This window comes from Carettochelys insculpta, chromosome 8 (genome assembly GCF_033958435.1).
Source record: "Carettochelys insculpta isolate YL-2023 chromosome 8, ASM3395843v1, whole genome shotgun sequence".
NCBI lineage: Eukaryota > Metazoa > Chordata > Testudines > Carettochelyidae > Carettochelys > Carettochelys insculpta.
This window is the reverse complement of record NC_134144.1, coordinates 12,606,468-12,633,999: the sequence shown is the minus strand read 5'-3', so window position 1 is coordinate 12,633,999 and position 27,532 is coordinate 12,606,468. Positions and strand designations below refer to the sequence as shown.

General features: G+C 42.0%; 1 protein-coding gene across 6 annotated transcripts in view; it reads right to left on the bottom strand.

Annotated features, from left to right (window-relative positions):
* Positions 1–277: 277 nt before the first annotated feature.
* ICA1L (islet cell autoantigen 1 like) overlaps positions 278–27,532 on the bottom strand; it is a 53,675-nt gene continuing 26,420 nt past the window's right edge. For 2 of the 6 annotated variants that reach the window (XM_075001858.1, XM_075001859.1), the window contains exons 6-12: positions 22,133–22,258; positions 21,321–21,419; positions 19,695–19,771; positions 18,687–18,739; positions 12,695–12,952; positions 3,243–3,363; positions 320–409 (exon numbers count right to left, since the gene is read on the bottom strand). In XM_075001858.1, coding sequence (XP_074857959.1) covers positions 3,248–3,363; positions 12,695–12,952; positions 18,687–18,739; positions 19,695–19,771; positions 21,321–21,419; positions 22,133–22,258 — 729 coding nt within the window. In that variant the 3' untranslated portion in view covers positions 320–409; positions 3,243–3,247. Of the gene's footprint in view, positions 410–3,242; positions 3,364–12,694; positions 12,953–18,686; positions 18,740–19,694; positions 19,772–21,320; positions 21,420–22,132; positions 22,259–27,532 lie in introns of all 6 variants that reach the window. The other 4 variants (XM_075001861.1, XM_075001860.1, XM_075001862.1 and 1 more) reach the window with 4 other exon arrangements.

Sequence of the window (27,532 nt, the reverse complement as noted above, 5' to 3'; positions counted from 1 at the left end):
TAGTGACCGTTTACATAGGTCCACATCTTGATGGATGGGGACTTGATTTTTGTAAGGTGTTGAAGTATTCCTAGGTACAATTCAAACCACTGGGTGGTGGAATGCTCACCACTACTGAAAATCAGCCCCTTGTTATTGTAAACTGGACATCCCAAAACTAGGGCCTCCAAAGTTAATGGACATTTGAAAATGTTGGCTTTATTTTCTACCAACATTAAAAACAATCCAATGTGTGTGGTGTTCATAAGCTATCTAGAGTATAATAGGTCTGTGCTCATTGTGGTAGTTTTCATACACCTCTAGGTTGGCAACTGCAACTTTCAGAATATTTTTCTTCTTTCTTCAAGGCACAGGATCTTGTTAAACTTCCATTTGCTTCTGCTGCACATTCCTCACCTGATGCCGTAATCTTGTGTGTGACACCACACGAGATGTAAAGGAAAAAGAATGACATATTAGGACTACTAACTTTTAAGAAAAATCCTGTTTTCATGCATATGAACGCCATAAAGAAGGATGGAAAAAATAGAAAACATTGAATCAAAATTTGCTAACTTTTTTAAGATTTCCATTAAGCAGCAACAGTTCTTCGAGAATATGTACTCTCAAGGCTATTTTTTTTTTGTTTTACTTTTGAGTTATGGTTTAGCAGATTTCAAAACTTGATTATTGGAGAGTACAGCAGAAATTAATATTATTGGGTAAAACAGAAGATTGTATTGGTAGATGTTTACATAGCCCTCATCCTTGAGAGAAGTTAAGATATTGGAAATGTTACGCACCCGTTAGCAAACACATGAAAAAAAAATAGTCCTGGTGAATTTGACCTATGGCCGGTGTATCATTTCTCAGTACTTCTGCCCAAACTTACCACTTTTGATTCCTATTGCCAATGGGTTAGTGTTGCCAAGACATCTTTCCAAGCAAGGAGTTACGTGTTATTAAAAAAAGAAATAAATTTTGGGTAATAAGGGGAAAAATTAATAACTAGGGGCCTCATTCTCCTTTCCCTAGTGTCAGGACTTTTTATTTAGCTTTCGCTACTTGTGTCGTCAGAGGCAAATAAATGGTAGTGCAAAAATTCCTTTTAAGAATATACTTCTCTCCCCCCAGCTGCCCTCAGAAATGATGTGGCATGACTTCCGCACATCATCTCACTGCCAATGATCTCAAAAAGGTTTTTCCTTTTCTGATTTTTCTCTCTTACTGAAGACCAGTTATCTCCACAAAAACTTTAGGGGGGAATAATTTCATCTGGTAAACTGCATGGACATAACATGTGTATCTAGTAGTTGCAAAGACTAGCAATATTTGGGTACCCCCAGGTATTTTCATCCACTTCTCTGTCTCTTAATGCACATTAGTCTTGTTTGGGGCCTTTTCCTCTATTTTTATAGACTGATGTGAGATTTATGTCTGCTAGAAATTTCTTCTTGAACAAATGTTGAGACTTGTCCTATCCACCCAGAATTGATTCACGCGTTTTCAATAAATATCTCCGAAACAGGGCCTATGTGTTGTTTCCAGTTATTCTTTGTTTTAATTATTCTCCTCGTAAAAATAATGAATGAGCAAAAGTAAATGGCCTGGCAACTGGTGATCAAAATTATTGTTACTAGAGGATCATGGCCTTTTCATCCAGTCCTGAAGTCAAGATGCTGAATGCCCTTCACAACTGTTGTACTCAACTCAGGAGTTGAGAGCTCTCATGACCAAAGCTGTTTTTGTCTGATAGAACTGAACAAGTTAGCAAAAGGCTCATCCATCGCAACCAAAATGGATGAAAAAACACATGTAAACTTCATTGCTATTAAAGAGTTTTTATGAGATTGTGGTAACAATGTTCCAAACTTAGTAGTCACAGGCACCTAAAATCAGCGCATTTGAAAGATGCTGCTGGGCCCATAGTCTCGGCTGATTTTAGATGGAATGCGGAGGTGCTCAAATCTTCCTGTATATTTAGGAACTGAGACACATTTGTAAAAATGTTGGCTTTTCTGTGTAGTTACAGGAAAGACTTAACCATATTTCATGCAGTAGTTTGAGCACTAACAGGGTTTCATTTATGCTTTCTTGGATTCATTTGGTTTTGTACCCATAGTTTGCAAACTTCCATTTTGTTAAAGGATTTACGTGTAGCAATGTAGCAGTTTTCATGGGGCTGAGGAGTTTGTCTGACTTATAGAAACCCAAAATTGCTGTCAACATTTCAAATCAGATCTTCATAGGAAATGTACCCTGCAGCTTTAAAATAACCTATTTAGTTAATTTGGCCAACCCGAGTCCTCACAATATTGATAAATAAGAACTTTGATTTTACCTTTTGTGAACTGGTTGCTTTTTATTAAATTCTGTAATTTGTGATAGTCAAAAGTGTAGCTGTTACCTTATTCCTCTGTTACAAAGGGACAACTTTGCTGCTATAAAGGGAGGCAATATTATCAGTGTTTTGACCACTTGTTGTTTTTCCATTTTTCCCTACCAGGTAAAATGATTTCAGGTGAGCAGGATGATGGCACAGGAGTTAGACTTCCCACTGCTCCAGTAGAGTTCTGCATGAAACACTGTGATACAGTACAGTTCTTGTATGCATGAAATAAAGAGACTGTGTGCAAAAAGTAGAGGGAAGATTCTTTAGTTTAAATGCACTTTTTTAAAAAAAATCCTGGTCATGGTTGTTTTTGTTTTCCTGGTGGGTGGTTGGTTGGTTGGGCTTTGAATACGCTTAGAAGGCATGGGGAAGCCTGGAGCACACCAGTGCGGCTGCCTCCCTGTTCCTGGTGGGGAAGCCAGAGAGCCTCCCATCCCCTATTCCGTATAGGGGGATATGGTCACCCTATGTATAATTAATCTTCACATTGATGTAATGTAATTCTTTTTGGTGGGGGGAAAGAGGGCATGCAGGAAAGTAACTATTTTGATCTAGATTTGCTTGTCTTTTAATTTTGTCTTGAGGAAACTGAGCCTTTTCCAGTATTGATCCTGTAATAGCTTATCAGATTTCCAGGTAACATTGAAAATAGCCATAACACCAATGTATCAAAGTTAAAGTGACTTTCTCTAATGCTCTCAGACAATATGGTTAACACTTTCTCTCTAATTTGGGACTTTACTGTCTGATATTATAATTACAGTTTTAATGTTGTAACATCTGGACTAGAATCCCCTCTTGAAAGGCTAGTGGAAGTAATATTTTAAGGCTGCTGTAGTGAGACATCATAAGAGCTTCTCCACCACGTAACTGTAGTCAAGCACTGAGGAGTTTGTCACCTGAATGCCCAATGGTGTCTGGGTTTGAAAGGGGATCCAAGTCTGCAAACAGACTGAACCAGGCTGACATATCTTGATTCTTGCTTTCTGTAGCTAGAAAATAAATCAAAATAAAATTATATTATTTGTTGAACTGCTGGTCTTTGACCCAACCAGGCCTTTTAAGTAATAAAATATTTGTTGGCCTTGTCATATATATTTAGTCAAATGAAATGGATAATTGCAATATGTTTTCTTAAGTCACGGACTGGACTAAATTATTAACTTAGAACAGCTTACTCATATAATACGGTAATAACTTATCTTCGCTTGCTGTTCTGCAGGGTGTATGCAAGTTAATCTATATTTTTTAGAGAATTTGTGCATCTCTTGCTGTGAATGTCCATCTGTCTGCGAATTTTTCAAGAACTAAATGGTATGACCTAGGGCCACCATATTAGTTTATGCAAATTTCCTCTTAATCTAACTTAAAGCAAGGTCAAGCTTTGGTTGTGCCAGGAAACCAGGAAGTGCCTAGAATTGGAATGTTTTCCAGAACATGGAAAGGGAGCAGCCAGAAAGGAGGGATCCAATACTGTACAGTGATCACTGGGGGCAGCGAGCATGGGGGACAACTATCCTGCACAATGGGGGCAGCGAGCACAGGGAACAGGACAGCTAGGCTGCACAGTAGCCAATAGAGAGAGCCACACCAGCAGGGGACAGATCTCCACAGGGAAGGTCTCCTGAGCTGGTAAGTGGCCTTCCTATCCCAAAACAGTGCTGGATTGGAGGCGCCCTGTGGCCCCACACCTACCAGGAGCACCCTGGGGACTGGAAAGCACAGCCATGCCCAACTGCGAGGAGCCACGCTGTCCCTCTCCCAACATGCTCTAGCCTGGGAGGAGGTGGCTGGAGGACAGGACTGGTACCTGGAGCCCTGCTCCCTGTCAGGCAAACTGGAAGCCATTACCAGGCTGTACAGCTCCTGCTGCCTAGGAGAGGCCATCACCACAGAAGCACAGAACCCCTGCCCTGGGGGTTCCCCACCTGACTCCCTGCCCTGCTTCCTGCACTCCCTACCTTTGACCTGAGGCTCTCATCCTCCACTCCTCATTCCTGGACTCCCTGCCCTGATGCCCTGCCCACGCCCTGCCCTGAGTCCCTCCTTAAGGACTTAAGCAATGCCAGGTAAATGTGCTCGCTTTAAATAAATGAACTATAAAATGGTTTGAAGAGTTACTGAAACAGAAACATCCACCAGTACCCCCACAAAAACAGTACGTAAAGCAGAGTTGAAAATTTACACACAAAATCTACACCAGCTTTCTTCTCTCTCTCAAGCATATACAGCAGAGTACGGAAGAGTGTCACTGTGGCAAATATCAAATACTAAGTTTTTTTTTTCCTTTTAACATATAAAAAGATACTAAGTCCAGTTTTGTACCTATGTCAAGTGCTTCTTAGTGCTCCGTACTGCTGCCCACTACTATAATATCTGATTAGCCCATTTGGATGTAAAGAAAGAAAATAGATGTGTCACTTTTGGCATCTTCTGAGGTACAATGAAGGCCTGAAAGTTTTTTTTCTACCCCCTTCCTCCCTCCCACTAATTTTTACATGAGATATTTAGTTCTTTTCTACTCTGTGTTTCCTGGAAAACATCATGGGCATTTGGAGAACCAGTAAAATAATGACATCAAAAGAACCAAGGCAGTGAGAATGCCTTCCCACAATTCCTTCCACGTGCCCAGTGGTAAATGCAAGAAATCATGAATTGGTACCAGTGGTGATAGACATCAGATATTTGCCTTTGAATAGTTAAAGGAAATATTAACCACCTATAAAATAACAGTATCAACGATAATCCCATCTCACTCTTTAGAATACTACTATATTTCCTGCAGTTGTAAACAGGATATTTTAATATTGCCAAAGTGTGTATATTATCCTGCTATTTTGTTTGTTATGCAATTGTAAATCAAGATTAAGCTGCAGGTAATCGTGGATTTATGCTTGTGTACCTGAGACAAGAGTTTGCTTCAATATTTTCTTATAACTTTCTAGAAGATTTATTGGAAATTCTAGGGTAGCTCAAACTTAGCAGTTCATTTCAAAGTCCTGTATCTGTTTATTTCACTATATTGTAAAGGCCTAAAAATAAAAACCCAAACATACAAATATAAAAAAATCTGAAAAATATGCATTTTATAGGTATAATGTGTGGTCACCTAAAATAAGGATCGTGGAAATTGTCTAAACATGCTATCAAGTAACAGACTTTTTGTGGTGTGTGTTCAAAAGAGAAAGTTACTCACCTTGTGCAGGAACAGAGATTCTTTGACAGGGTTGGACAATAATTTTTGACGGGAGGGGGCCACTCCAAGATTTTGGTACGTGGTCAAAGGCCAAACTTTTCTAGGGAGGAGGTGCAGGGTCTGAGTGGGATGTTGGGTGCAGAAGGGAGTTTGGGGTAGGGGACAGGGGTGCAGGAGTGGGTTGTTTGGGTGAAGGAGGGTGTTGGGGCAGGGGATTGGGGTCCAGGGTCTAGGATGGGTTGTGTAGGAGAAGATTCTGGCCTGGGGTAGGGGGTGTTAGAGGGGATTCAGGTCTGAGAGGGAGCTGTGACCTGGGGCAGGGAGTTGTATTGTGGGAGGGGGTGGGGATGCAGGTTCCGGCCAGGAAACACTTACCTAGCTGGCATGAGAGATGTGATTGTGCTGGGGGCTGGAAGCAGCACCCGAAGTCGTCCTCCACCATAGCACTTGGTGCAGAGAGGCTCACAGAGCAGCCAGACACTTTGAGCAGCCGAAGGATGTGGCAGGCAGGGAGTCTGCCTGAGGGTCCCAGTGGGGCAGACAAGATCTAAAGGCTTGGTGGGCTTATCTTGTCCACTCCTGCTCTTTGAGACATTTGTCCCTGAGGGTGCTCTACTTTAAAAGTCTTGATGGCTTGTGCCTCTTATCAGAGATTTGTGGTAGCAGTGCCTATGGTGGCCATACATGCATAGCGACCACCTCTTGTGGCTGTCAGGTGCTACTCTGTGTGCACAGCCTGAGAGGCTCAACATGAGGGGAAGTAGAGGGGAAATGCGGGAGAGTATCCACAGGGACAACCATCTCAAAATGCCACAGTTTACTGCACAAAATGAATAAACTCTTCTTCAAGGAGTGTCCCCGTGGGTGTTCCACTTTAGGGTAACTAGGGAGCAGTAACCCTAGAAGGAGAGAGGAACTTTGGAGAAACTCTATCAACAGGACATAGGACTGAGCATGTGTATTGAGCTTTGATAGCAGAATCCCATTCTAGGGTGTAGTGCTTGATGAAATTGTGAGCAGAAACCCAAGTGGCAACCCTGCAAATGTCTGCTACCAGCATGTTCCCAAGGAATGTTATTGAGGCTGAAAGCAAGTAGTTGTAGTGTTCAGTTGGTAACAGGTGGTTATAGGCAGAAATCCTTTTGGTAGTCTCTGTTTAGAGATGGTTTTGCCCCTCAATTGCTCAGTTGCAGACAGAAGGAGATGGGCTTTTCTAAATGCTTTTTGTTCTGTCCATGTAGAAGGAAAGACCTCAACATACGTCATGTGAAGAGGGGGCCTTCCTGGCATTAGCATGTGGTCTGGGGAAAAAAATTACAGGTAAGAATGGGGGTTGGTTCAGCTGAAATGGGGAGGTTATGTTAAGTGTGAATTTGGGGTGGGGGCATAGGATTAGTTTATCCTAATGAAATATGGTAGAAGGCAGATGAGCCATTACGGCTTCCAACTCCCCTACTCTCCATGCTGACATGATGGTTGATGAAGAGCTACTTGCCCAGGGCAGTAACAATGGTTCTTTGAGATATGTATCCCTGTGGGTGCTCCACATTTAGGGGCTGGTGCGCCCCATGCCAGTGATCAGAGATTTTTAGTGTAGCAATGCCCTGTTGTGCCATGCACATGTGGTTTGTGTGTGTTTGACATTGATGTCCATCAAGCAGGCATGCAGTGCGGCTCCCTCTGTTACTTGTCTACCCTGGAAACACAAGCATCATCTACAAAGGAGGGCAGTAGGGAGGGCAGCAGAGCACCCATGGGTACACATATCTCAAAGAACCATGGTTTCTGTAGCGAGTGAGTAACTCTTCTTCGAGTAATGTCCCTGTGGGTGCTCCAAAATTAGTTGACTGTAGAGCAGTGTCCGACTTGGGCTTTGAGGTCATGCCCCATGCATAGTCAATGGGACAGCTCTTCTGACCATAGCTGTTGATTGGCCCAGTGGTTAGGGCATAATGTTGCGCAAATACATGCAGGGATGGCCAGGCAGCTGCACTGCCATTATTGAAGAATGCTGTGGTTGTCACCATTGCCCTAGTGAAATAAATTACTTTCCCTTTCCTCTATTGTGGGCATTTTCTTTTAATCTCGCTCACTTAAAAAATTCTTTTAGTTGTCCCTCAGCCACTGCGGTGTGGTTCGTTGTTACAAAGGTAGAGCAGGTAAGCACACATGTTTTTCTTCACACAGCGCACAGTCAACCTGTGGAACTCCTTGCCCGAGGAGGCTGTGAAGGCCAGGACTCTATTAGGGTTTAAAAAAGAGCTTGATAAATTTTTGCAGGTTAGGTCCATAAATGGCTATTAGCCAGGGATAAAGTATGGTGCCCCTAGCCTTCAGAACAAGGGCAAGAGATGGATGGCAGGAGATAAATCACTTGATCATTGTCTTCTGTTCTCCTTCTCTGGGGCACCTGGCATTGGCCACCGTCGGCAGATGGGATGCTGGGCTGGATGGACCTTTGGTCTGACCCAGTATGGCCGTTCTTATGAAGAAATCCACTTCAAGAGTCTTTGGGTGGATGTGGGGCGTTGGCTCTTTGAGTGTCTGGCTGTGGACAGAAAGAGCCACTCTACTTTACACCCGGGTTTCATCCTTGTTAGGTAAAAGGCTAGGGCTCTTTGAATGTCTAGAATGTGTGGAGAAAGGTTTGGAAGGCATCCTGATGTAGTTTGGGGGAAAAAGGTAGCTAAATGGGTTAATTAATATGGAAGGTTTGGGGTATGGTTGTAAGGTTACTCTGTCCTTGGAAAAGTGTTGTAAATTCCTCTTTTAAGAGAATATGTCCCTGGCCATGGGCTGTGAGGTTTGTGTGCCTTCCACTACCCTTTCCAGGCAGCCTAGAGAAGCTGAGCATTTTAAAAATAAATAACCTACATTTTGGTTTGTTTGACTTTATTTTCTATCAACCCCTATGAAAATAAAACAAAAATAAAGAAAAAATTATTTCAAAATACAATGTTAAAGTGTTTATACTAATAGATATAGTGTAAGGGATATAGGATGGCTGTTAGGAAGGCCGGTTAGAATGAATATTTATGAGAGTAATGAATATTTGAGTTAAGATTTAAAATCCTGTAATCCGATAGGTAGGGTTAGGATGCTCATGAATATGTAAATAGGGAATGCATCCTGGTTGCCAGGGCAACGCAGGTGCAGACCTGGCAGGTGGAGGTGTCCAACCAGGTCCGCCATGGCTCCATAAATTCTGGAGCGCAGCCCGCAGCCAGGCAGTCCGCCTGAGGACGAAGAAGGAAGCGGATCGGAAGACCAAAGAGACTGTGCTAAGAGCTGGACTCTCGCCCGTAGCTGAACATTCCAGGCGGAAAAAGCTGAAGCAGAGCGTCGTGTCAATCGCCGCACGCTAGCCGCCGTGGGCCAGAGAAGAAACCAAGAGAAGAACAGAAGAGCTCCAGCCTTATTGAGAGCTGAAATCACTTTTAAAGGCCCCAGTGATTTCATCTGGGGGGCTCACCTGGCAGACCGCGCCGGCAGGTGCCCTGCACGGGTGAGCCGCGGAAGCAGCCCTGCCCTTTCAGCCGCTGACCCCTGCAGGCCGGCGATTGAAACACAGGCTGCCTTTTTCCAGGAGGTTTTTGTTCACCAAGCCAGTCTTTTCCTCCTGGCTTCTTTCCTCCCCTTTACTTTCCTGTCAGACCTGTCCGCGGCTGCCGTACAAGCGCGCCGTGAGGGTCGTCCTTTCCTAGCCTCAAGGGAAGAGACCCGTGGGCCCGGCGCCCGGACTAACAGAACAGGATAGTGAAGGTACTTAAAACAATTAGGCTTTCCAGTAACATGAGCAACTGGATTAGTTTATTTGTATAGGAATGGATACAGGATATGTGTTTTTGTTATCTCTGTTAGTTCTTATAGTTACTTTGATGCTTGTAATTCCTTGCTGTTGTTATATGCATGGTAGAGTTAGAAATACAGAACAAGTGTAGACGCGTCTCATATTTTGTGACCCTTACTTTCTAGGGCCCTATTGTAAAGCACAGGAGGCCGGTCTTATTGACCTAGCCTGAAAATAACACATACATATAGAAGATTAGATAGATTGATATAGCCTATAGTTATTATTATTTTATACAGAGCTGTCAGCTCCCCCATTATTTAGTAGGGGTAGAGCAGCTGTGGGCAAACCCATTGACTGGGATAACCCCAGCATCTTAACCTTTTAAGGGCAAACAGGTTCTGCAGTAAAAGGCTACCCATAATCAGGTGGCCAAAATAGGCAGTTCCACTCATTGAGGGGATAACCTTTAAATAGGAAAACCCCATAGTAATTGAGGGAAAGTACCTTGGTGGAAATCCCATATTTTATCGGGCTCTCCCCTGTTTGGCCAGCAGGGCAACCCGCTTAATATAAAAAGAAAATCCTATAGCTTAGCATAGGTAAATTTATTTCATAAGATCTGCTCCCCAAGGTAATTCGGCCTAGGGTTGAGCGACTCCGGCGAACCTTAGGAAGAGCCGGGGATATTATAAAAGAAAAATAACAGCTCTGCAATAATTCTTCCATTCACAGCACGCGAAGAAGAGTAATATGTGTTCCCTCGGATTCAAAGTAAGTAATAGGAGGGATTAGTATAGCTTTGTTGTTGGGATAATACATTGATTTGAAGGCTATTAGTCCATAAGTAATACAATCCTGTGCTAGGCCTAGAAAGGTAGGGAAATTAGCTAGTTGTAGTTTTAGTATAAAAGAGATACACAACCTATTCAGTATAAAAGAAACATATAATTCTAAAAGAAAAAGAATATTTCTACTCCTAATAAATAGTTTATTTGGTTAAGTTTATCCCTGTTGTCTGTCGTCCTTTCTTGGGAACGAAGCAGCACGTCACAACCCTGTAAACCTCATTGGATTAGAACCCCGTTCCATCCAGACAGGTTGCAGGGTAAAACCTGGGGCAGATTGTTGCCACTGGTGGAACGCCTTTGAGTAGCCTTCTGTTTTTTGGTTGCTGCATTGAGCTGTCCACTCAGACCCCTCCGTTAAAAAGATGATGTGAGGGGGGTGTGCTGTGAGGGTGGCTATCTCACCCATGTACCTGGCTGATGTGATAGCCACCACTAGAATCATTTTCTTTGATAAGTGAAGGGAAAGGAGGCTGAGAGTTTGAAGGGAGATCTTGTGAGGCTTTAGAAGACAAAATTTAGGTCTCATGGCAGAGTAGGGCCTCTGAACATAAGGTACATGTTCTGAATAACCAAAAGAAAGTGCATTACCATCAGGTGAGAGAAGATGGAGAAGCTATGTATTGTGTTTATGGAAACCTGTGATGGTAGCGAGGTAGACCTGCAGGAATGTTCAGAGTCCTTTATGTCCAGTAAGTAATCCAATACCATTGAAAGAAGGAGTTGACATAGGGGACCTTTGTTACCAGTGGCACCAGTGTACAAATAACTTCCTTTTGGAAAGATAAGTTTTATGCATAGTCAGGCAACAGCTGTTGATTAAGATGTTTCACTCTGTCTGAGCAGGTGTTTCCAGCAAGATGGAGTGATGGAGTAGCCATGCCTTCAGATGGAGAGTTGTTTGGGCGGGAGGGAGCATGTGACCACGGTGTTATAAAAACAGATTTTGGGAAGGAGGCAGTGTCAAAGGACCCAGACATTGGGAATTGACTGAGGTAGGGAAACCACACCTATCTGGGTCATGTGGGGGCTACTGTTACAACGTGTGCTCGATCTTCCTGTATTTTTTGAATTACTCAAGTAATGATTGGTACTGTGGGAAATGCGTATAGTAGGGTTGCCTTCCATGATAAGAGCAAAGCATTGCCTAGCGAGCCCTTGCCCCAGCCAGCTCTGGAGCAGAACTGGTGACATTTGCAATTTTGTCATATTGCAAATAAGTCAATTTGGTGGTGTTCCCACTTGTGGAAGATTTGTAGGATGGCAATAGTGTTTATTTCTCATTTGTGTTGCTTGGCAAAATGGCAACTGAGTTTGTCCACTAGGGTATTGAAAGAAGCAAGAAGGTTACAGCAAATGCATACATTCCATTGTCTGACTGCCTCTGCGCATAGGAAGTTGGATTGTACTCCACCTTGATGGTTGATGTAATACATACATGCTGTGTTGTCCATGAGAAAATGGATGGGTTTGTTTTATATTAGTGGGAGGAAGTGTGTGCATGCATGGTGTATAGTCCTCAGTTCCTCAGATTTCACTCCCACAGACTGTTTTTGCTTAGGCAGATATTAGCACAGTGGCGACTGGGCCTAATGTTTGAAGGCCTTTCTTGGGACCAGGTCCTTAGGTGTAGTTGTGGAAGTGGAGTCCCTGTCTTTGGTAGCTGTAAGTGACTGCCATGGCGGAAGCATTTTAGACTCTGGGTCCAAAGCAGCTCTTGAGATTTCTCCACTATCAGTAAATTGAGTGGGAGATCCTGAACTTTTAGTGTCCTGGCAATAAGCATTTTACAGTGGGAAAACTTTTGGGTGATGTGAGTCTCCCCGAGGCAATGTAGGCATAGAGTGTGTCCATCTGAAATCCATATGGATAACCTGTAGGAGAGGGAGCATTTAAATCCAGGCAAACACAGCATAACTCAGAGCTGTCCAGGTAGACTCAAAAAGACCAAGGTTGTTAATGGCTGATGGTGTAAACAGAAGGAGGCGGCATGGCCCACCAGTGGCTGAGGGATAACTAAAAGCATTTTTTTAAGTGAGTGAGATGAAAAGAAAATGCCCACAGTAGAGGAAAGGGAAAAAGCAAAAGAAAAAGTAAACTAGTAATTGGAAAGTTGAGGCCCTGTTGTTGCTTTGACTGGAAGTCAGTTGGCTGCACACACGGGATAACCCCTCAGAGCCACACAAAGTGGCCACTGCACATGCGCAGCCGACCAGGGTGCTGCTACCACAAATCGCTGATTGGAACCACAAGGCATCAAGATAGTTAAGGTGAAGCACCTTCAGGGTCACACCTTGAAGTAGCCCCTTTCAAATGCCATGGCAGTGCTGCTCAAGCTGTGCACAGCTGTGACAGAGTGTTGCGGGGGTGGGGCAGCACAACAGTCCAGGTGGTGCTTAAAGCTAACTGCTGTTGGGGGCCCCCCCTTCTGCTCTTGGCCCCCCACCCCACCTTAGCTCAGAACGACTGCTGATGCCACTGATGCTTACTACTGCAGCTACCAGCAGAATGAAGGCCTAGGTCAAGGAGCTGTGAAGGTAGGAAGCCAGAAGAACTAGGCAGAGGTTCTGACTCTGTAGCACAATTCTGTGAAAGGAGATTGGTATGAGGACTCCCAAGCACATTTTGATGTTCCTGGATGATCTGTCCAGCACTTGAAGAACAGGGACTCAATATGTTATCTAGGAATGACAGCTGTTTCTCAAAATCTTCTCCTTCCAAAGAATCTACCAACAGATTGCTTGAAACTGAAGGAGGAAAGAAAACAAGATGGAAGAGTGTTTTTCAGAAAATAATAGCATAGACTGTGCTCCTTATGATTATTAAATTCCTGCTAACGTTTTATTCTGCTCTGTTAGTGGCACATCCATAAATTCATTCAGACTTCAGTTTCTGTTGCTGAAAGCAGAATTTGGCTCAAAATAAGAATTTGCAATGCCTAGATGACAAGATAACATGTTTTATGCCTCAATCCTGCAGACCAACCCTCACATCTGCATGGGGTATTACTGAAGTTAGTGGGCCACCACAGGATCTGCCCATCTGAGTCAGATTGTAGAACTGGTTGTAGGAAACTGATTTGCAATCACAAGATGCAAATACAGCTTTTTAAGACACATTTTCATAATGGATAATCTTGAAAGTTCATGCAAATCTTAAACATCTAGTAGTAAAAGACAATGTTAGTTCTTTTAATACATCAATTTATTATAAACATGGTCAACCAAATCACCACAGCATTGCAATAGCATAATTTATGTGCAGCATGAGATTTACACACTGAGATTTCCACCATCAACTTGGTATTACGTTTCTCTTCACAATCTATTGTAATGAATGTATGTACAATGAACTGAAGAAAAGGTCTGTGGAAGCTCAAAAGCTTGTCTCTCTCATCAGTAGCAGTTGGTCTAATAAACAATATCACCTCTGCTACCTCGTGTGATGTTCTGATTCAAATTCAAACATTATCACTGTTATACAGTTGCAACAAATCTTGTACAAAGTATGTCATAAGGTGTCAATGTTAAAGTTATGCTCTGTTAAGTATGATCATCCTGTTTATCTGAATATATCATTTTTGTGTCTGAAATCATTAATATTGGTGACAGAATCAGATCTGTATCCAAAATATGTTTGTTCCTGAGGTAATACATGCAAGGTAAACTTACATTGTAGCTAGACAGCTTGGTGACCTATGAAGGGAAACTGACCCTCACAATGGGCCATAGAAGAAGTTTGTCCCAACCATCAAGTGTTCAGCAATATCTTCATTTACAAGTTTACAGCAGCATAGTTGTACTGATACAGCAGCACCACTGTAAAAGCATTTGGATAGCTACATTATGCAGAGGGGAAAGAAGTCTCTCGTTGACATACTAAAACCAGTTCAACATGTGGTGGGACACGCTTTCCCACTAATGAGAGCTTATATTAAAAAACTTGTACTGTTCATGGGGTGGTTTTTTTCACATCTTGAGCAACAAAAATTTTGCCAAGATAAGCGCTGGTGTAAGCATGGCCTACCTGTGGATGCTTTAGCAGCCAAGTGGGCATTGGCTGCTTCTGAGAGTCAAAGCCATGTGACTTGCTCATATGACCCTGGACTTTATCTTTGCCTACACTTTTCCACAAATTCTAAACAAGGACTGATGAGCCCTAAGCTCTTTGGGTAATTTCCAAAGACTTCTGCAAACTAGCGGTTTTTCAAAACTGATTTCAGAATTATGCAATCAAGTGAATGCATATGATTTTTTATCCATTCTTTCTTTTATCTTATTAATAAACCTTTAGCTTTGAGGTTACAAAAGGATAAGCAGCAGTCTGATTATTGGTTAAGATGCAAGTTTTATACTGACTTGCTTATGTGGTTGATTTTCGTTGGGCCAGAGGAATCCTTTGATTAAATTTTGTTTTCAATAGCTACTCATAATTGAGTTTAGTGTCTGTATGGTGAAATAAATGCTGGAATTCCTAAGGTGACTGCATTTTGACTTCTTGTTAATCAGTGTGGTAAGCCAGAAGTTTACTTTTGCTAGTGGTTTGGTACATCTGATGACTAGATAACCACCAGTTTGGAGTAAATCTGCCCTATTTCTTAGCAATTTGTCCTGAATCTGGCATCCTCAGTTATGACCTGCTGAGTCATGGTGACACATTGTCTCTAAAATGACATGCCACACATACCCACAACAGAACAGGGTATTCAAGGTGGCAGCATATATTGACTTACTGAAAATAGAAATGTTGCTATTATATATTTTTTCTTTCTTTTTAATACATTCTAATACCCTTCTGCATTTTTGACAGTCGATATATTTTAATTGAGCAGTCAAAAATGAATACAGATCACTTCTTGAGTGGCAGATTTATTTTATAACTCAGTAATATGTGAAATAAATTAAAATTGTTCCTTTCTATCTTACAGACCCTTCAGCATCCAAAATGGCAGGTGTGGGCAGGGGTTGGTTGGTTTGTTATATGACATCCCAGTTTACCTAATGAAAGGAGGCAATGATTCCCTGGGAGGTAGAAATATAAGACTCAAGGCTTGTCTACACTACCACCCTCCTTCAAAGGAAGGATGGTAAGTAGGGTGTTGAGAGTTTACTAATGAAGTTCTGTGCTGCATACGCAGCACTTCATCAAGCAAATTCCCCCCCCCACACCCCGTGGCAACTTCGAAGTTTTAAGTCAAGTAAAGGGACTTCGAAGTTGCCCCGACACTTAGAAGTACCAGCAGGTGAGTTTTAAACTTCGAAATACTGGCTTGCGTCTAGCCTCGGCTCACCAGCTGGTACTTCTAAGTGCTGGGGCAACTTCCAAGTCCCTTTGCTTGACTTAAAACTTCGAAGTTGCCGCAGGGGGGAATTTGCTTAATGAAGTGCTGCATGTGCAGCGCAGCACTTCATTAGTAAACTTCCAATACCCTAGTCCTTCCTTTGAAGGAGGGTCGTAGTGTAGACATAGCCTCAGAAAAGTGAAGTCAGGGAAAGAAGCAGAACAACTATACTTGATCGTCAAAAGAACATAAAAGGCAGGTAGTCTCCTAGGAAAGTGTTGCTACTAGCAGACCAGTGCTTTTGACTCCCTAAAGGATCGTTGCAAAATATATGTGCTTATTTTGAATTATGAACCTTGTTTGAATAAACAGCCTGAGGAATTAAGGCCTTTTAGGAAGAGACATAGTGAGCATTGGCACTAGAATAAATATCCAAGTCTTCTTTTCCAAAATAGATTTTTTTTCCTGTTTCAAAAAGTGTGGTTTGTGGGGGGGTTATGACTTTGAAATCTGGCCTATTAATTTTACACTGTGCATTCTCTTGTACTTATCTATACAGCATTTTTCTGCCACAGTGTTGCCCAGTTTGCTGACTTTATTTGATCCTTCTAAAGTTCCTGAGTTCTTCCTTGTTTTGATTAACCTATATAATCCTCATGTGCAATTGTTGACCTTCACTGTCTTATTCCCTTGTCCAGATTATAAGTATTCAACAATATTCATCCCAATATGAATAGTTGGTGTTATCTCACTATTAATTTATGTTCATATTTAGAATTTACCATTTCTTAGTTACTAATCCATGACTACTTAGTTACTTCTATTGTCTATCTTTCTTGAGAATGGAGGTTGTTCATAATTCTGAACACCACATTCTGATTGTTTTTTCAAAAGTTTATAACTTACTATGCAGAAGAAAAATGATCTTTTTAACCACCTTAATTTAAATGAAACAATCACAGCTTCCTTATTTGTCAAATCTCCTTTTAAACTTTCTCTCTATTTTTAGTCGTTTACATTTAACACAGTACTGCATTGTATTTGCTTCTTTCCTTCCCACCCCCACCCCATCTTCTGCTGTATGATTGCATATTTTCAGTTCCAAATGAAGAATGCAGTTAACTGGTCAATTTGCAATTCTGGTGTTCATAACTCTGAGGTTCTACTGCCTATGTATCCTCTTAAGGCCCAGATACTGCTTTGAAAAACACACTTTTTGCCCATTTTTCCGGAGTCATTACTATGTATCCTCTCCATCCACAGCCTTCCCCAACAGGCCTACTCAGAGGCATATGTAATATAACGGGCATGGTATTGCTCCTCATATTTCTCTCTCTCTGTCACTCACACGTGCGTGCACGCACACACGAATCTTATGACGTGCGAGAAGCACCCTTCCCTGAATGGAGTCACAGTTGTTTCCTGTGTATTCTAACCACTGTAGTGGCATTAACGTCAATTTTTGTGAGTTAGAGGACCAGATCTAGTGCGGTATGGATGATTCATTGGGCTTTGGTGAAGGAACAGGCCTCGAGGAGACAATTGTCCAGGTAAGGATAAATCATGCCACCTTTGGCATGTTAAGTGGTCTGCCACTACCAGAGAACCTTGGAGAATACTTCTTGAAGATTGAGGACCAAAAATATCGGCCAGTAGAATAACTATTCCTAATGTGACCATCTTGAACTTCTGAGCCTTGACAAACATGTTGAGCACTCTAAAGTCTTGTATGGGTTTTCAACTTCCCTTTTATTTCGATATCAGAATAAAAATGAGAAGCACCTTACATTTCTGTGACAAACAAAAACTATTATGGGTGGTGCAAGTAGCTCAACACTTCTCGTAATATGACTGATTTTAGTTGCTTATAACTTTGCCAAAGTTAGACCTGTTGAATGTCTGCCTCAACAAAAATAGCTCAGCCTTTCCAAGGCTTCTGTTACTTTTTTTAATGCTGTTTTGATCAGAAGTTATAGTGCCTACTTTCATATTAATATTTGAAAATGGGCAGTGGTCACACTTAGATCAAAGATTAGCCTTTTGCATGAAACTGTGCATAAATTTGGCCAAACTCTGAGCATTTAAAAAATCTGCTTGCATACACTCAGTATAAACGAATAATGTGATCACTAAATGTTTAAAAGATTCATCTGTACTGAGCATCCTCTAGCCCAGCGCTATAAGACTTAGCAGGACTTTCCTTGGAATTGCAGCACTGGTCACATGAACTGAGCTCTAGGTGATCGTATCATTCCTCATCAGGCAATGGGGAAGAGGAAGTTACTGAGTTAACTGCAGCGAGGACAAGAGCTGGACCTATGGCTGGGATTGGATAGTTAGGGATAGTGGGAGCCAGTACTGGTGAAGGTAAAAGAAATACTAGGAAAGGTGGCAAGGAAACTAGGAGCCACTGCAGGAGGGAAAAGGAAGCAGCAGGGGGTTGGAGGCTAAAACTAAATAAGGAGATGGGGAGATTTGAAACTGTCAGTCAGGGTGGGACTTAGACTGGGGTTTGCTGGGCAGAGAGACTGGAATTGGAATGAGGAGCCAGTGAAGATCTAGGAATGAGACAAGCTAAGGCTGGAGGTGGAGCAGAAGTCAAACTTGGAAGGATTAGACAGAAGAATCTGTGATCACTGGACATACTCTCTGTCAAACTTGGAATGATTGAGGAATAGAACCAAAGATTCTGAAATCTCAGCATTCCTCTACTGTTAGCAAATGTGAAATGACCTGTCAAAGTTTGTCTTATTCCCTCTCTAGTGGCTGACTCACACAGAAGATGGCGTTTAGTTCAAGCAGTAGAGATCTGTGCTGTGGATCAAAAGGTTCCAATACCACAGAAGACCCCTCTGCGTGTTTCTATGATTGCATATAACGGAACATCTGGTTTTTGAGTAGTTTTTTTATAAACCTGAGGAACAATGTCTACCATATGTACTGAATGAGAGACATCAATATTTCAATACTATGGAACTAATAGTACCATAATGAATATGCACAAGGTCACTGAAATAAGGATGTACAGGACTATAGCATGTGTGTGTTAAAATATAGAATGTAAGATCAAGACAATAAAATACACATTGACATGTGACAAGTCAATGGTTTTATAGCCATGAGTTTGGAGTGACTTAATTACTTGTCACCCAATCGAACTGCCTGAAATCCAAAATATGCATATATATTTAACATCTTACCTGCTTCATTTTCCGAACTGATAGAAGTTTCCTCATCCAACAAAATTAACCTGCTTGACACATCAGAGAGAACTGGTCACATACAGCACTAAGAAGCAAGATTTCTTGAAAAGTTAATGGTTCAACACTAGAGAGAGAGATTAGGCCTACTTTTCCTCTCTAATTTTGGTGTTACTTTTAGATAACTCCAAGGATTTCAGTGAGGTAGTTCTGGCTTTACACTGGTACAAGTGAGAAGAAAAACTGACCCCTTTTCTCACAAGTAACAGGACAAAAGTCAGATCTTGAATAGGCTGAACTCCTTTAATTCACACTAATTCATCAGCCCTTCTATATACTAGGCCATTTGTTAGGTGCCTAATTATTGATTTCAAAGCTTAACATTAGGCAGTCATTTTCAAACCATTCTGGCCTGTGTTCATTTTCTATTTTTACTTTTTAAAATCACTTTTCTCTGCCTGGTGAAATTAAGGTTAAATGGAAACTGATCCAGACAAATAATTAAGAAAATGGTTCTGCCAGATCTACAGTAAGTAACTCTCATGAGCTAATACCTACTTAATATATCTGTTTGGTTTTATTAAGATGGCAGTAAACTCTAAAATTTACTAGAGGTTGACACATTTCTTATAAACAAATTCAGTAACTTTTGCAAACTTTGACAAAATTGTATCACATTTTAACATATATAAATAAGAAACAAATTGTCATGAAAAATGGTCTAATATGTACTGACTACAACCAATTATTTTAATTTAACAATATGAAGTAATTATTTTGGTGGAGGGGGGAAAAACAGAAATAAAAACATTAAGAAAATGCCGAAGTGGAAAAAGAATTGAGAGTTTCAAAATAGATGTTGGAGAATATAGTAAGGCTTTTATATATTATTATTTATATAAAATATAATAAATCCTAGGAAGCAGAGATCATCTACATAATGCACACATGTTCAACATATGAGTTTTTAATCTGCTACAATCTCATGTAATTTTTCTTCTTGCTTACTTATGAAGGTTTGCACTGATGGTGTCTTTCTCTATCTTCTCTTTACGTTCTTCAGTGGGATTGTTTACAGAAGGTTCCTGTGGTTGTTGAAAAGTGGAGAAAATGTATTTTAAAGGTAGGAACAGATGATACCTACAAAATTCACCTCTCCATCTAAAGATCTGAACATAGCAATCTCTAGAGCAGTAACTTTTCTCTCACTTTCTTGCTTGTAACAACAATTTTTTGTAATTAGTAAATTCTGGTTACATTTTATACAAAGGGGCAGCCATGGGTGGGCCTGAGTGGGCTGTGGAGCACTCACAGGCAAGCCCATACCCATCCCAGCTCTGTTCCTGTCCCAGCCTTTGCCATCATCAGCCTGACTGGCACTCTTGAAAGGGAGTGAGGTCAGAGTTCAGGGGCTTGCCCAGCTCCTGCACTCCAGCTATGGAAAGAGGGTCAGGCCCCAGGGACTTGTCCTGCTCTGCCTGGTGCTTCTCTTTAGGTACAGGGTTAGGGTATGGAGCATCCTTCATTCTGCCTGTCCAGTGCCCCAGTGACAGAGCCAGGTCAGGGATTTGCTCTGCTCCTCTTGCCCAGCAGTCTTGCTGGGGAGTAGAATTGGGACATGGGAGCTTGCAACACCCCGAACTCCCCACCTGGAGCACCAGAGAGGGGGAAGCCCCCGTGCCCCAACCCTGAGCCCCATCAGGAGTACTGGGTGAGAGAAGGAGCAGAGCAAACCCCTGTATCCCAACCCCACTCCTGGGCAGGATCTGGGAAAGCGCCCCAGCTCAACCCTCTCTCTCGCGTTGGGGCTGGGCAAACCCAGAGCTTTGCTCCTGCTCCTTGGTGGGAATATTGGGAAGAGAGGGACAAGCCCCTGACCCATTCCCCATCTGGAGTTCTGGCCAAGACAGGCAGCACAGGTGGGCGTGCACTATTCTTCAGCACCACATTTTTCCAAGGCCCCTAGTCAGAGCATCTATCACCCTTCCCCAGGAAGATGGAGAGAGGAGAAGTGGCTCGTATGGCTCCAGCCCCTGTTCTTCTGTCATGGCCCCACACCCTAAATTGCGCCCCCCAAGTGTCCCAGTCTGCCTACACCACTAATTTTATACTATTATGACTGTAGTTATACAGATGCACTTACCTTTTGGTCATAGTTTATATAATGCTTCCATTTATAAATTCTATTGGTATGGGCATGTTACAGACATGAGTTAATACTATGTTATGGATGGTTATAAGCACATCACTGGAGTTCAGTCCTGGACAGCAATAAGCAATCTGTTAGGCTGTATAATACCCTAACAACTAGCCATTATTAAAATCATGTGCTTATTAACCCTTTGTATATTTTATAAATGGAACCTTCATATAAAGCGTGACTTATAGGGGTTTTTGTTTTGCTTTTTACATAGAAAGTACAAAAATGTAAATAATAAAGTAAAATAAAAGTAAGTAGAACAACTATTTGTCCACTTGATAAACTTGAAGAATGAGCATAGGAAATGGACTTGTTCATGTCAGACTTGTTTGTAGTTTAATTCTAGACAAACTGCATTTCAAATTTACTTCTTCAGAAATATAATTTTTGCTTCAAGAACCATGTATCTAACAGAAATAACATGAAAACTTCACCTCAAGTGCAATAGAGGAATATGGCTGGAAACCTATGAACTCCTCATGGATTTTGAGCATCAGTCCTGCTGTCTTCTTGCAGAAGTGCAAAAGGGTTATCTGAGAAAGACAAAGCTAAAGGAGCTAATACACAGATTTACCTTGGACAGCTATTTTTATCTTTATTTCCCTGTCTCAATTGACATAATCAATCTCTAAACAAACTGGGAGTTCTTCCCACTGCCAATATCCCATTTCAGTAAAAATGACGTGTCAGGGATGTTTCAAGATGGGAAAGTTTAACTCTATCCTTCTGGCCATTTGTCCATAGATGTTTGCATGTTCCACAGAGGAAAAAGTTGCTCCTGAAACTTCCAGGTTTTACTGTGGAGAGGACAGGACAGAGAGGAAAAAAGAGTTTGCTAGGGTGAAAGATGATCTTGTGCTGAGAGAGAGATTAGAAAGGAGGATTTTTCTGTATCCAAGGTATCTTTTTGAATGATTTTGCAAAACCCCCGTATTGCCATCTTTATTTCAAGACGAATGAATATATGTAAAAATACAAAGCCTCTTATAAAGTAGAAATTCTTCTAAGAAATCCCAAAGGGAGGTGCTAAATCATTGTCTGCTGCCTTTACAGTGAATATATTAGCCATCAGCTACATCCTGTAAATATCAGAAGAGAGGATGCTACCACCAATGCATTGCAGCTTATAAAGTCTTGTTCACTTTTGTGCTCTGGTCTAACTACTTCATTCTCCCACATTATATCAAAAAGTTAGTTTCCCTTCACACGTCCAGTGTAAGACATTCTGTAAAGCTGAAGCAGATACCTGATAAATAGCAAGAGAATGTGATAACATATTGCAGCGACTAGCTCCAAGTAGATCCACCTTCTGACAGACATCCATTTTCAACTTGTCAAACTGGGATTTGGTATTTTTTACGTGTGTCTGCACCTAGAATCATGAAAGTTGAAATATATAATAGTAAAAATCAATCAAAGATATGTATGTGGTTTGCAGAAAGGAACCCCTAAAATATTTCATAGTATTCATTTGCACAGCAGTCTGGAGAATCTATAAATACAAGACTGTACCACAGTTGGTAGGAATAATCTGTTGCCCCTATTGTTATAGGAATTGTACATGCAAGCCTAATGTAGAGGTTGTTCCTGCCCCTAAGACTTTAAAATCAAATGTCAAAAAACATAGGATTTAGCTGGTAATTATGGTCTCTTCACTTCCAAAAGATAAAAATATCTTGTTCATATGCAAGAAAATTATCTTAAAGTTGACATCATATTCCAAAAAGCACTCAGGAAATTCAGATGTTCAGTGCCCCCAGCACCTTTTACTATCCACTTGAAAGAACACATCACAATATAGTTTTGTAACTGCATACAGGGGCACTACCTGGTTTATTGTAAGTAAGGAGCCTGACTACCCTTCACCTCTCTCTTTGGTGCCAGAAGGTGCTAAAAGAATTGTTGCAGACAGGCTTGACTGAGGAAGACAAGGCACTACACCAGATTAGTATATTTTTGCTTATGGTAACATTCTCTGATTTTTGCTGATAAGTACCACCTTCTGCTTCTATAATCAGTAAATATTTTTTTCAGTTTTCTTTTTTGTTTTCACTTACCACTGCAGTTTATATGTAGTATCAGAGAGTTTATAGACAAAGAGAAAACCATGCTAGTCTATATACTATCAAAACAAAAAAGACTAACAAAATAATTTATTAGGTGAGCTTTTGTGGGACAGACCCACTTCTTCAGACCATAGCCATACCAGAACAGACTCAATATTTAAGGCACAGAGAACCAAAAATAGTAATCAAGGTTGACAAATCAGAAAAAAAATGATCAAGGTGAGCAAATCGAAGAGTAGAGGGGGTGGGGGGGCAGGAGTCAAGAATTAGATTAAGCGAAGTATGCAAAAGAGCCCCTACAATGACCCAGAAAATTCGCATCCCAGATCAAGCCACGTGTTAATGTGTTGAATTTGAATATAAAAGAGAATTCAGCAGCCTCTCTTTCAAGACTGTTGTGAAATTCCTCTTCAGTAAGACGCAGACTTTTAAGTCATTAACAGAATGGCCCACTCCATTAAAATATTGGCTGACCAGTTTGTGGATCAGGAGTGTGTTTATGTCTGTTTGTGCCTGTTAACTTCTTTGTCTGAGAGTTTGAAGTCTGTCCAATATACAAAGCATCTGGGCATTGTTGGCACATGATGGTGTATAATGTTAGTTGAGGAACATGAGAATGTGCCTGTGATTCTGTGAATAACCTGGTTAGGGCCAGTGATGGTATCTCCAGAATAAATATGTGGACAAAGCTAGCAGCGGGCTTTGTTGCAAGGAAGAGTTCCAGTTCTGGTGTTCCTGTGGTATAGACTGTGGCTGTTGGTGAGAATCATCATAAGGTTGGAAGGCTGTCTGTAGGAGAGAACATGCCTGTCACCTAAGGCCTTCTGGAGTGTGGCATCCTGATTAAGGATAGGTTGTAGCTCTTTGATAATGCGTTGCAGCGATTTGAGTTGGGGGCTGAAGGTAATGACCAGTGGTGTTCTGTTCTTGACTTTTTTGGGCCTATCTTGGAGTAGCTAGTCTCTGGGTATTCATCTGGCCCTGTCGATTTGTTTTTTTATTTATGCTGGTGGGTAATTCAGGTTTATGAATATTTGGTGAAGATCTTGTAGTTTTCAGTCTCTGTCAGTAGGATCAGAGCAAATGTGATTTGTACCTAAGGGCTTGACTGTAAACAATGGAACTAGTTATGTGTGCAGGATGGAAGCTAGAAGCACGTAGGTAAGTATAGCGATGTGTGGGTTTCTGGTAGAGTGTGGTGATCAAGCCATTCTTGATTTGTACTGTAGTGTCCAGGAAATGTCTCTCTCGTGTGGAGTAATCAAGGCATAAGTTGATAGTGGGGTGCAGATTGTTAAAGTCTCTGAAGAATTCTTCGAGTCCCTATAGCATGGGTCCAAATCATAAAGATGTCATCAATGTATCTTAAGTAGACGAGGGGTAATAGGGGACGAGAGCTGAAGAATCGTTCCAGGTCAGCCATAAATATATTAGCATATTGTGGGGCCATGAGGGTGCCCATAGCAGTTCCACATATCTGGAGGTATAAATTGTCCCCAAATCTGAAATAATTGTGGGCGAGAACAAAGTTACAGAGATCAGACACCAAACTGGCTGTGGTGACATCAGGGATGGTATACCTGATGGCTTGTAATCAGTCTTCGTGTGAAATAGTAGCGTACAGACCCTCTACATCCATGGTGGCAAGGATGGTGTTGTCAGGAACTTTTCCGATGTTTTGTAATTTCCTCAGGAAGTCAGTGTTATATCGGAGATAGCTGGGAGTGTTGGTGGCATAGGGTTTGAGGAAGGAGTCCACATAACTGGACAGTCTGGTGGTAAGGGTGCCAGTGTCTTACTGAAGAGCAGCTATACTTTTACTTACTAACTTTTTGGGTACTTTTTCTACCTCAGCACTCCAATAACACCTCCACCAACAGGAATGGGTGGAGATGAGGACAGCTGCTTTACTGGTAAAGGGAAGTGATCTCTTTTCTTTACCATTATGGGAGGAGGGTTCCTAACCAAAATGGATTTCTGTATTATATAGAAGATCATACAGTACTCTGTGCAGCAATACAAAATGTTATTTATATCACTGACAATTATAACAAGTAGAGTTTTTCAATTATTCTGTATTTTATAATCAGTAAGTTGCATTGCCTTGTGTCATATGACCACATGATTCTCTCATGCTTCTGATGAAGCAGGTCTTTGCCCATGAAAGCTTATGCTCCAAAATATCTATTAGTCTGTAAGGTGCCACAGGACGACTTGTTTTTCTCACATGATTCTCTGTATCACAAGATTAAAGACCTGTCTTTATATTAAGACAACTCAAATAATTCTACTCATTCATCCTGATATAGATAAACCCATTTGCAAGCTCTGTGCCTGGAGTCTGGGCAACTCCCAGGATCCTCAGTGCAGCTGCTAATCTTCCTGCAACTGCAATGGTACTGTTCATGGTTTGCCTTGCAACTTAACCATGTTGAAGTGCACCCATTGCTGGCAACAGGAAGGAAGAAAGGGGTACTTGCCTTCTCTTAACTATTAACCTTCAAGATGTGTTGTTCCTTTCCATTCCAATCAGGTGTGTACATGCTGCCTGTACGGCAGCCTAGAATTCTCTGTTGGATCAGGTTAGGTGCCCCTTGAGATAATGCCTTTCTTGTGGTGGATACAGAGCTCTGCCAAGCCATTACTCCCTCGGTTCCCTCTTGTTGGCTGCTCTGACAGAGGGGTAGGAGGGTATCTGAATGGACATGTACTACACATTTAATTGCATGAGAGGTGAAAGTATGGATGTAGGATCATGTAGCTTCTCTGCATCTTTCCTGGGTTGGAACATGCTCCAGGAATGCTGCTGCTGAAGGCTGGACCCTGGTGGAATATACTGTGAGTGGCAGGGCAGGTACCTTCACCAGGTCATAGTTCTCACAGATGCAGGACATTATCCATAACGAAACCCTTTGGGAAGAGACTGGAAGTCCTTCCATACTGTATGCTACACCAACAAACAGCTGGATGAGTTTGCAGAATGGTTTATTCAAGCTATATAAAAAGGCCAATGCCTGGTGAATATCCAATAAGTGAAGTTTTTGCTCCCTGTTGTTTGAATGTGGCTTATTTTAGAAAGCTGGGTGAAAGATGTTCTGGTTGACAAGAAACTGGGAGACAACCTTAGCAGGAATGCTAGATGTGGCCTGAGCTGAACATTGTCCTTACAGAACATTGTAAGAAGGTTTTGATGCAAAAGACTTGAACATGGACGCCCTCCTGGCTGAAGTTATTGATACCGGAACTGCCACCTCGTATGAGAGGTACATCAGAGAACACGTTACTAGCGGTTTGAAAGGTGGGCCAATTAGTTTGGAAGGATCAAATTGAGGTCTGACTGGGAATGACTATCAGACATGGATATAGCCTGTAGAGACATCAACCCTCTGTTTCTAGATGAAAGCCAAAATAGTGGCCAGGTGCACCTTTATTGATAGCATGGATAATGTCTGTTGTTTAAGGTGGAGGAGGTACTCCAACATATGGTGTATCTATACAAGCATTGGTGATGAGTAGTGTTGTGCTGACCAGACTGAGAATATCTTCCACTTGGTCAGGTAGGTGGCTCTAGTAGAAGGTTTCTCGTCAAGGAGTACTTCTCTGACCTGGTCAGAACAAGCCAGTATTGTAGCCACATGTGGGTCTGAGTAGGCCGTGGCCCACACCTGTCCCAGCTCGATTTCTGCTCCAGTTCTTCCCCTGCTCAGCTCATTCTGTGCTCTTGCCATGGGGTTAGGTCAGAGCATGGGGCCTTGTCCAGCTCCAGCGAGGGAGAGAGGGTCAAGATGCAGGGATTTGCCCTGCTCCTCTTGCCCACATCTCTTACCAGAGGGAGGATTGGGGCATGTTTGCTTGCAGGCCCCCCAATTCCCACTTCCCAACTGGAGCACTATAGTGGGGCAATCCTTCATGCCTTGACCCCACTCACCAGCAGGAGTGCTGGGTGGGCAAAACAGAGCAAGCCTTGTGGTCCAACCAGCTTTCCCCTGCTTGAGCTGGGCAAGGCCCTGCGGCCCAACCCTGCTTCCCAGCAGGAGCACTGGAGCTGAGCAAGATCCAGTGTCTTGACTTTGGTCCCCAGTGAAGATGGCCAGGATCTTGAGTTACGAAGTCAGGGAAAATCAGCAAGGCGATCATGAATTCCATAGACCTTTCCCAAGGAGGTGTGTATCAGTACTGATGGGGCCAGGTTGGAACTATCAATATGATGAGGTTTCATCCCTCTGTACTTTGAGCAATTTATGAATGGAGGAAAGGGGTGGGGGGGTGATACAGGAGGTGGCTCCTCCAGGGAAGGAGGAATGTGTCCACAACAGAGCCCAGACTCTTATTTAGGAAAGCAAAAAACTTGCACTTCCTGTTGTCATGTGGCAAATAGGTCTGTCTAGGGAAATGGCCACTATGGGAAAATGGAATTCATGACGTCTGGGTGCAGGGACTACTTGTGGCCATGGACCAACCTGCTGAGATGATCAACCCCCACCTCCTTTGTTTATATAAAACATCACTGTGGTGTTTTCTGTCAGAACTGATACATGTGTCCCAGGAGCTTCAGGCTATTCCTCTCTGTGGGAATGGGG